Below are 9,899 nucleotides of genomic sequence, written 5' to 3'. Positions count from 1 at the left end.
TGAATCGCTTACATTGAAAATATATTTTCATTCCATACGAACTTCACATGAACATTGTACATACATATACTGTGATTTCTGTAATTCGTAACATGTACATTAATATGCAAAGTATTGAAAATTCCAGCAACAATAACAACATTGGCGACGTTATGCGTATTCGATTAATGATTTTATAAAATCATTTCTATATATAAACATGTTTTTCCTTATTCTTCTTCGTACAACGAATACGACGCTTTCTTCTCAACCATCTATCTTTTACGAGAGCAATTCGATTGGTTCTGTACTAAAATCAGAGTAAAATACCATGCTACGTTGTTATCGACTCGTTGATTCTAACGATAAGAGCAACGAAACCATGACGTTGAGCAAACTTTTAAAATAATTTTTAACTTGAATGAATATAAATTAATTCGATACAACAAATTCTATATATTCTATTGTACACGATATAATGAAACAATAATAATGCCTACTAGTCTTAATAAGAGTATAAATTAGATGGAGTATACGTACACGTACATTTATATATATATGTATTTCGAAACGATCAAAACCTTGATCGCGAGCATTAATGCGCGACATAATGCTAATACGCAGAGCACGTGGAAATTAATAGGGAAGCATGTATTTTTTTTTAACAATGTACAAACTATTTATGATAATACACTGCGACTTCGTAAGTTCTTCTATAAACATGTGGAATAGATACGTTCAAAAATAAGGATGAATCCGCTGTGATAAAAACTATTGCACCAAATTACGGTTGAACGTTCTCTTAAAATGCAATCTTAGTGCGTTATGACGATAAATGTAAGTTCCTTTACCGCAACTACTTTTTTTAGTAGCTACAGTAGAGATATCAATGTTCTTTTGTACATCGCTCCGATGTAATTACAGTGAATTTTATTCAGGCACAAGTTATGCATATTTATACTAAGTGAAAGAATATCGGTAGAACTCAAGCAATAATTTCTATTTCATGGACGTTTCATGATTTTTAATTAATACGTATTATTTTCATATAACTTGTACCTGTTTTTCAATTGAATGTTAAGAAGTCAATGGCGAGAAATTAATCAATTTTGATGATGAGTTGCCTCCCCAGTTACTTATATGAAACTATAATATTAAATAATTAGAAATACGATAAACAGAACGACTAGGAGCTATAATGACTTATTTGTGAATTTCCCCACTGCTTTAACAAATTTTTAGTAAACTTTTCTTAAAACGTTCCATAATTTATATTCTTATACCAATTATTAGTATTATTATTATTACTATTTAATTCAATTTTATAGTTTAAAATAAGTGTTAATATTGTACAGACTATTTTTCATTTTGCCCTTCTGTAACAGAAATAATTCGTTCGTATCCACTGTATTATTCGTATGCATTTTAATATCATTAACATTACTTCTTTGTATGTATTGTAATTCAAAATAATAATTCGTTGTAATAAATTCATAACATAGTCTACCGTTTCGTACTTTGGTCATTTTTTAAAACGTGATTGCACAAAGTAAGGAATATTAAAAAATAGACTGATATATATTAGATTCTTAATAAGTTATCCTGTTATTCCTTTTTTTTCTGCCGAGAAAAATATTTGCAAGTAAAATATATTTTAGTGATTTTATAAATGGACTATTTCGGAATTGTAGAATGTTTAAATGTTATAGAACTTTTTGTACAAGAAGCAAATTGTTATTTTATGATTACAAACGCAGGCTTTGGATAACGAATCTTTACACTGTAATGTGGTAATAATAGGGTTCTCTTATATCTTACGATTTGATTAGTTTTGTTAATTTTAAATTAACGTGTTTGGAAGTTCACTGAAGAAGCGCGGAAATATCCCAAATTTTGATGAGACGATCCTGACCGATAGTCAATAATCTTCGTCTGGATGCATCCAAATCCATTCCAACAACGTTATGTTTTGCATCGTGAAAAGATGCTAAAGGAGTTTGGCTACGCAACAAATATATTTAATAAACGAATGCTTTATACATTTAAATTTTTTGAAGCGATGAAACTTCATCTACTTACTTTGCTGCTTTGAGCTGAATGTAACACGGATCACACACCCTAACTTCAAATTCAAAACCCATCGCTGGTATCGGTATCCGTTGAGATGTACATCGTGCGCACAACGCGCGACCACAATGACGACAATGATGTTGCCTCAAACCAAGTTGTCGTTGATCCATCATTGCTTTAATATTCCAAAAAAATGGCCTTCCACAAGCCTAAATTTAATACAGTATCCATGTTGAATGAATCAAAATAACAATTACTAGAGTAGCTCTTATTTTATAACTATATGTATACCTGACATGTATCTGATTCTACCCATGCTGCAGTTTCTTTCCTATTTGCAGCCATATCCCAGCATACTATCACCCCATCTTCTCCTCCAGACAATAATATGCGTTCGGCGCTCGCGTAGCATAATGCTGTTACTTTGTTACTGCAATGTTATAAAAAAAAAATTACAAGATATCAAATTTATTTAGCACAATTTATTAACGAACAGGGCAACTCACTGATGTCCTTGAAGTTCATATGCTGTACCCTGACGTCCACCAATGTCCCATACTATGATACTTTGGTCAAAACTACCAGAAAATAGAAGCTGTTTTTCAAAATCCCATGCTAATGTATGAATACTACCTGTATGTGCTTTTAATGTAGTGATTAATGTAACGCCATTAGTATCTAACTTTAACATTGCTATTTGTCCAGAATAATCGCCGATAAAAGCATGTTTTGATTGCGCGTCAAATCTAAGCAAGTTAAGGCAATTTTTAATTTCAAATGGAAACCATTATAAATAAATTACATGTTTTCGATAAGTAAAAAGTATGTTTCATTTAACTTGTTGTGAAAAAGGATACTGCAAGGCAGTGTACCATGCATCTGTTTGATATGATCCCAATTTTTGTCCAGTTTCTGAACAATGTAATTGAAACATTTTATCTCGACCTATGCTTAGAACCCATTCACAATTTGGGGCAAATATAACACCTGTGACTCTTGCTTGATGCGCCGCGTATTCCCGCATAGCAGTCATTCGATTGTAATCTTGCTCCAAAATAAATTCCTGAAAGTTATACCTAACATATTTATCTTAAAATAAAAGAATCATTGATAATAATATAGAAAACTTTCATAATACACACGTTTATAGTACCATTTTCCAGACCAACAAATAATTGCCTAGTTTGGACACAATAATTCATGGACGTTGCACCAGCAGCCATATACTGACAAACGCTAGGCCAATATTGGCCTGAATCGCGTTTCAACCAAACTCTAACCGTTCTGTAAAAGTTAGAATAAAATGAATTACATAAACATGAATTTTTAATCATTTTCTTGTTAACATGAAATCATAGAAGGTGTAAATGTCATACTGAAATAAATATATCCAAGAAAGAGTTTTATTTTCAATAAAATTATTTAATCTACCTGTCATCACAAACACTAATTACACCATCTTCCCGCGGTATAATGATAGCCGCATTGACATCATCGTTACATCCTTCCAATTTTGACAAAAGTATAGGTTTACGGCTTGTACTGAATTTATCATGATTCACTCCAGGAGCTGGTTTTATTTCTGCTGCCATTTCAACTTTTAAAACGTAGTATTCTAAGCAGACTTGTCATTTGACAGTTGTCAGACTTCGATGTTAAATCAAAGTTTATACACCTCACGAAGGCGGAAGGATGGACTTTTTAAGAGATTGTGGAGAACCTATCGGCGTTGTTCGTGCTATTCGTCACAAGTTTTCTTTCCCTTCCTTTTCAGTTCCTCTTTATCGACTGTAGACGTACAAGTATACGCTCGTTTAATGTTCGATTCGGGGTTCCACTTAAAACGTTAGAATTTCTAGGTAACGTGAATTAAACGCGCGTGAGTTAAGTCAACGTATACTTTAACTCGTAAATTCGTAAGACTATAAATCGTAGAGGGCACGACAAAACCTCTGATTTTTTGTACGATCAGTATTTTCAATACAAGGGACACGAAGTCTCATAAGATGATAGATCAGACTTTTTGTATCTTGTTTGTGATGTAGATGTCAAAATTTTCAGGATTCGTGCTTTTTTTTCTTTTAAATTATTAGCAGCATTTCTAACAAAATATAATAAAATCCGAGTACATTACAATAACACAATTTAATTTAGATTCAATTTCGTGACCAAAAATTGTATATAATACGTGTTCGAAATTTTCACTATTTATCGACACTTATTGTTGGCAAATATTATTCACTTATCAGTGAGATGGAGTATTACAAAGAAAATGATGGATGGAAATCTTTTCTATAGTTAGTTTATGTTACTAATTACTTCGTCGCAGTTTATGAAAGTATGGATGTTGTTTTTTTATTTAAAATTATCAATATCGATGATAGTAATTGAGAAAATATTTCGTTGATGCAGTTATATCATTATGTCAGGAATGCAGGTAATAAATAAAAAAAACAATAAATGTAATTCTGAAATAATACCAAAGTTTTGTGACTATCAGGGCGATGCTAATAAAGATAATAATCTAAGAAGACAGGGGTCGTTTAGAAAATTACTACCTTTAAATACTAATGGAGATTCTCAATTGAGTATGTCCGTGAAAATGATCGATAGGCCGACAGTTTCGCAAACTAATAAGGAATATGCTATTTATTTGCAAGAGTACAATATTTTGTCAGAATAGTAAGATGTTTTCAGTAAACGATAAATATGTACCAATATATAAATACTTTGATTAAATAAAAACAATATTTCTTTCCTTTATAGCAACATGTTATGCACGCAAGACCTAAAGGGTATCTATGTCATACCATCTGCTCAAAATTCTTTATGTAAGTAGAATGCGTAAATAAAAATTAATTTTTCATTTCAATACATTTTATAAAAAAGAGCAAGTACGCTTAAATTATTTAGACCAATTATCGATTGATTCTTAGGTCTCGCTTGTCCTGACTTCACCTTATATAATGGTTTCCATGTAAATATGTGCATGATTTATTGTTTGCCACATTTTTTTTATATTTAGGTTCGTAACAAGCATTTGTTAGATTATAATGAATTATTTTATGTTAGTATGGTTTGGCGTTCAATTTGTCCGACAAGGAATATATCAAGGAGGAATCTTTAGATTTAATATTATGCTACCTCAAAATTTTCCAGATGGAGGTTGCCCTGTAAGGCTTTATTTTTTAACGTATCATAGTTTGACTATAGATGATTCTTTATGCTCTATAACTCGACTAAATCTAATTGCTTTAATTAAATTTTAGAGAGTCACATTTCAAACTCCAGTTTTTCATCCTCTAATCGATCCTGAATCTGGAGAGTTGTGCACAACGTGGAGTTTTCCTGAATGGAGAAAAAGCAATAGAATTTGGCAACTGGTACAATTTATAACAAAAGTATTGACAAAAGTAGATATTAAAATGAATTCCATAAATCAAGAAGCATTCAATTTGTGAGTATAAAATTTATATGTCAGAGCATTGAAATTGAACATGGATATATGATACGTTAGTTACGTATTGCAGATTAGAAAATAATTTTGAAGCTTTTCGAGATCGTGTAAAAAAATGTGTGAGGGAAAGCTTGAACAAAGTTTATGATCCACCTCCAGTCGATGATCCACATTATATTACTTTTAGTCCATATGTCGGTGAACTTTATGATTCTATTAAACAAGAAATTTACCAGTCCAAGGTTAGATTTGTCTAATTGTGAATATTGTTTATTCTGCAAAGAAATTGATAATATGCTATAATTTAGGACGAAGAAGAAAACAAAGCATTGGGTTTGTCCTGGGTACAGCCAGGTTCCCTTCAACCATTTTCAAAACCTGAAGTAAGATAATAAATTTAGGTAATAAACTACTAAAGTAAATCCACACGTCCTTAGGATATAAAGAAAATACATTTTATGTATGCAGGGGATAAATTATAGTATATTTTTGTATTTTAGAAAAGTTACAAACTTTTAATTATTTTGCGATTAACATGTTTTTTTTATACACGTATATGTATGAAACTTTATAGTGAGCATGTATAATACTCTTGTATTTAGCTAAGTTAAAAATATAATCATTAATTTATTAGTTGTTATGCGTATATATATATATGTATTAATATGTGTGTGTGTATATAGTACAAATATTTATTAAGACAAATGTTAAATAGTAATGAAACGGCGATGGGAAATATTAATATCATTTATGTGTTTTTCAATGTTTTATAAGTTTCTTAAAATTGTTTTAAAGATCGAGAACCAAAGACTGAAGATATCGCTTATTGAATGTTAAATTTAATACATTCATTACAAATTGGAGATATTTTATTTATAAAACGAAGTTTGAAAATAAAAGAAATTGAAAAATAATATGTGTATCTTACATTTTGTTGGAAGGTTATACAAATTCTACCATTTTGAATGTTGAATGTCCACATGATGTACGCATGCGTAAATATATTTTGCCATATACGCGTGTACATGTGAACATATTTGAATATAATTATTGGTATTAACAATATCACTATTATCGTTATCGCCATTATTTAGTGCAAATATTAATTAAATGTATTTTTTTATTATAATTGAAAGTTATAAACCATTCCTTCAATCGAACACGTTACTCTAGCATCGATTATCATGCGTACTGGATTTTAGGCGTATACGACAAGTATTCATGAATCAGTATCCGTCAGAAGAAATGTATATTTCTTGATAAATCATATAAATACATACGGTAGAATATATTATAACCGATAGTGCCGGACATAGATGTTGTTTACACAGTGTTTCATTTTCTTTTGACATTTCGCATTATTTGCTTGTTATATTTAAAGATTATGAACTATAATTTTAACGTTTAATGATAAACTTAAAGTTGTAGGTAAGTAACTTGGTTCTACATTTAAATGAATTAATAAGATTACTTTTTGCAAATAATAAATGCGTAGCAAATATTAAATAAATGTAGCAGGCAACAAAAGGTATTAATTTTTGTTAAGAGCAGCATCAGGTTTTAAGTAATTTAACTTTCTTATACAAGGCTTTTGGTTACTTATTCGTAGGTTAAGGGCGGACTAACTCGCATGTAATTTATAAAAAAACTCGTATTGAACGTGCATATCTCGCTTAATTTGATAGGTTTAAGAGATTTAATTAACGTTTCACTTGTTTAGGAAACGATAAAATAGATGAGAAATTATTTATAATTTATTTATTCGTAATAAGGTCATATTGACAGAACACACATAAATTACATTCGTAACGTTTTACGCATAACATTGCTTCCGTAATTAGATTAAAAATTTGCATGTATCCAGCTGATTTATATGTTACATTTTTGTTTTAGGCAATATAAAAAATATCAATATGCAGACAATAAAATGTGTTGTAGTAGGGGATGGTGCTGTGGGTAAAACATGCCTTTTGATTTCGTATACTACAAACAAATTTCCATCGGAATATGTACCTACAGTATTTGACAATTACGCGGTAACAGTAATGATAGGAGGTGATCCATATACTTTAGGATTATTTGATACTGCTGGTAATGATCGATTTATATTTATGATAAGATTTGATCTTTCACGATAAGAACGAGGTTTAAAAGTCTTTTTCTTTTGTTATAGGTCAGGAAGATTACGACAGGCTTAGACCTTTAAGCTACCCACAAACGGATGTATTTCTCGTATGTTTTTCAGTAGTATCACCATCTTCTTTTGAAAATGTTAAAGAAAAGGTTTGCATTAATTAATTTATTTAATTTAATTTGATAAGATTAAAAAAGAATATAAATTTTGTATATGCTATATCTTAGTGGGTACCTGAGATAACGCATCATTGTCAAAGGACTCCTTTTCTACTCGTTGGTACTCAAATTGATTTAAGAGACGATGTCGCGACCACCGAAAAATTGGCAAAAAATAAGCAAAAACCAATATCGGCGGAGCAAGGCGAGAAGCTGGCGAAAGAATTGAAAGCAGTAAAATATGTGGAATGTAGCGCGCTTACACAAGTAAGGACGCGTATCGAATATTACGTACATTATAACTTTTATTGATGCATATACATGTACATATAATGTTTTTAAAATCGTAGAAAGGCTTGAAGAACGTATTTGACGAAGCTATCTTGGCTGCACTGGAACCTCCAGAACCAGTAAAGAAGAGGAAGTGTATAATCCTGTAAAACGAGCATTATTTGGTGAAGGAAAAGGAGGGATGTATGTTCAAGATGGGAAAACAAAGCGACGAGTGAAATAGCGAGCGGCGAATTTTATACGTAGTATAAAGCACTGTTAAAAAATGAAAAAATATGTGCTTACATGGTTCCTTGTTGGGAAAACAAATATTAATCTATGGAAACTCGTTAAGAGCCGCTAATATTACAGCGCGACAATTCGAATCGTTATTCGTACGATTATATCGCGATCGCGACCACATTCCACAACGTAACGTCTTTATCGGCTTTTCGAAATTTTTCTTAAGCGAATGCTGCACAAACATTTTTTAATTCGTTAAACTTTGTCTTGAAAATTTATACGTTGTTCTACGGCAAGCGTTGTTCTACAAATTTCATCAAACAAGTTTGTATCGTCTAAAATATTTTTGGCATTTTTATCGGTGCTATCGATTAATGATATTTTGCGTGTTCGATGCATCGTGATGGCAAAACGAACGAGTCATAGATTAAAATATGCGTCGAATAGACCAAGAATCAAAGTTTTCATGAAAGGAAAATCAGTGTTCGTTTTTAATATTAGCGATACCAGTATTAGAAACTTTACGAATGTGTAGACGTACGATACACGTAGGTACATTATATAGATACTTGTACTTTCGATTGCGGGATGAATTTGCAAATACTTTGAAACGTGCAACGATAATTTTTGAATTCTGTGCGGCAGCTACGTCAAGCAGAAAATTTTTGCAGAAGCACGTCGTTGTTTTCATAGACTTTTCACACCTGATTTTGTACATATCAGCGTTCGTTACGATACATACTGGTACGAGAAACGTAAAGGACTGATTGCGAGAAGCGAATGGTAATCACTGGCATTTATACCTTGTAAAATTCGATCGGTAAATTCGTTGGTAATATCGTTCGCGTTATACGCGAGTACGACGATCTTGCAAAAGCGATTGCAACGTTCGATGAGCAGTACACGCGATTAGGCAAGCGAAAGTAACGAACTGGTCGAAAGGAGCGTCGAGCTCGTTCTTCGTCGCTCGCGCGTTTATTCGCTATTTATTGAACGAACATGACTATTATTCGGTGAACAAAGAATCGATGCCTAAAGTTTTCTTTTTCATTATCTCTTTTTTCATAAACTTGAACGTCACGTAAAGTGGATAACGAGAATTCTTAAAACGGTGGATAAGTTTTCGTTCGATCGTTTCGAAGAGAACTCGTTCGCTCGACATCGCGTAAAGAGACGAGCGAAAACGTCTAGCAGGATCGATTTTGACACGCGATATTCATTGACGAAAAGGTGGCATTTATTAACGCTATACGTGTCACGATACGTAGACGCAATCGCATTACAAAATATTCACATAAATATATTTATACTACGCATAAAGATGTTTTATTTCTTCGTTTCGACCTACCGTCTTCGTTCGAAAGAATTTCAATCGACATGGTTGGTTTCACGTTTGATCGTTCCGTGGCTTTTCTCGTTTAGAAAGTAATGGAGGTCCGGAAAGCGCACGGTACGCTCGGTATTCTTTGACTTGGAATCGGCACGTGCGAACAGAAATGTAGGGTGCAGAGAGACAGAAACGGGAGGTAGTCGTTGCGCGCGATGCAGTCGAGTATCGTCCACGTACATAGTTTGCCCACTGTGGTTC

The 9,899-nt window shown here is 32.1% G+C and overlaps 3 protein-coding genes across 4 annotated transcripts; 2 read left to right on the top strand and 1 right to left on the bottom strand.

The window, feature by feature from the left end:
* Window positions 1-4: 4 nt before the first annotated feature.
* On the bottom strand, window positions 5-3,939 carry Wdfy2 (WD repeat and FYVE domain containing 2). Its single transcript, XM_003707422.3, has 7 exons — window positions 3,481-3,939; window positions 3,192-3,333; window positions 2,907-3,112; window positions 2,556-2,795; window positions 2,341-2,479; window positions 2,059-2,258; window positions 5-1,980 (listed from the first exon to the last, which is right to left on the bottom strand). Exons 1-7 carry the CDS (start codon window positions 3,639-3,641, stop codon window positions 1,842-1,844), a joined length of 1,227 nt encoding a protein of 408 aa, XP_003707470.1. The 5' UTR covers window positions 3,642-3,939; the 3' UTR covers window positions 5-1,841.
* A 266-nt stretch (window positions 3,940-4,205) lies between these two features.
* LOC100883676 (protein crossbronx homolog) lies at window positions 4,206-6,420 on the top strand. 2 transcript variants are annotated; one of them, XM_003707343.3, is made up of 8 exons: window positions 4,206-4,486; window positions 4,535-4,731; window positions 4,816-4,880; window positions 5,122-5,222; window positions 5,319-5,506; window positions 5,580-5,748; window positions 5,815-5,907; window positions 6,302-6,420. In XM_003707343.3, exons 1-7 carry the CDS (start codon window positions 4,472-4,474, stop codon window positions 5,896-5,898), a joined length of 819 nt encoding a protein of 272 aa, XP_003707391.1. In that variant the 5' UTR covers window positions 4,206-4,471; the 3' UTR covers window positions 5,899-5,907; window positions 6,302-6,420. The 2 variants fall into 2 exon arrangements, with proteins under 2 accessions (XP_003707391.1, XP_012149992.1); XM_012294602.2 differs by lacking the exon at window positions 6,302-6,420 and having other exon boundaries at window positions 4,209-4,486; window positions 4,550-4,731; window positions 5,815-6,139.
* A 335-nt stretch (window positions 6,421-6,755) lies between these two features.
* LOC100883228 (cdc42 homolog) lies at window positions 6,756-9,631 on the top strand. Its single transcript, XM_003707423.3, has 5 exons — window positions 6,756-6,934; window positions 7,400-7,597; window positions 7,680-7,789; window positions 7,868-8,065; window positions 8,149-9,631. Exons 2-5 carry the CDS (start codon window positions 7,420-7,422, stop codon window positions 8,236-8,238), a joined length of 576 nt encoding a protein of 191 aa, XP_003707471.1. The 5' UTR covers window positions 6,756-6,934; window positions 7,400-7,419; the 3' UTR covers window positions 8,239-9,631.
* Window positions 9,632-9,899: the final 268 nt, after the last annotated feature.

This window comes from Megachile rotundata, chromosome 10 (assembly GCF_050947335.1).
Source record: "Megachile rotundata isolate GNS110a chromosome 10, iyMegRotu1, whole genome shotgun sequence".
Lineage (NCBI taxonomy): Eukaryota > Metazoa > Arthropoda > Insecta > Hymenoptera > Megachilidae > Megachile > Megachile rotundata.
This window is presented reverse-complemented; position numbering and strand designations above follow the sequence as displayed.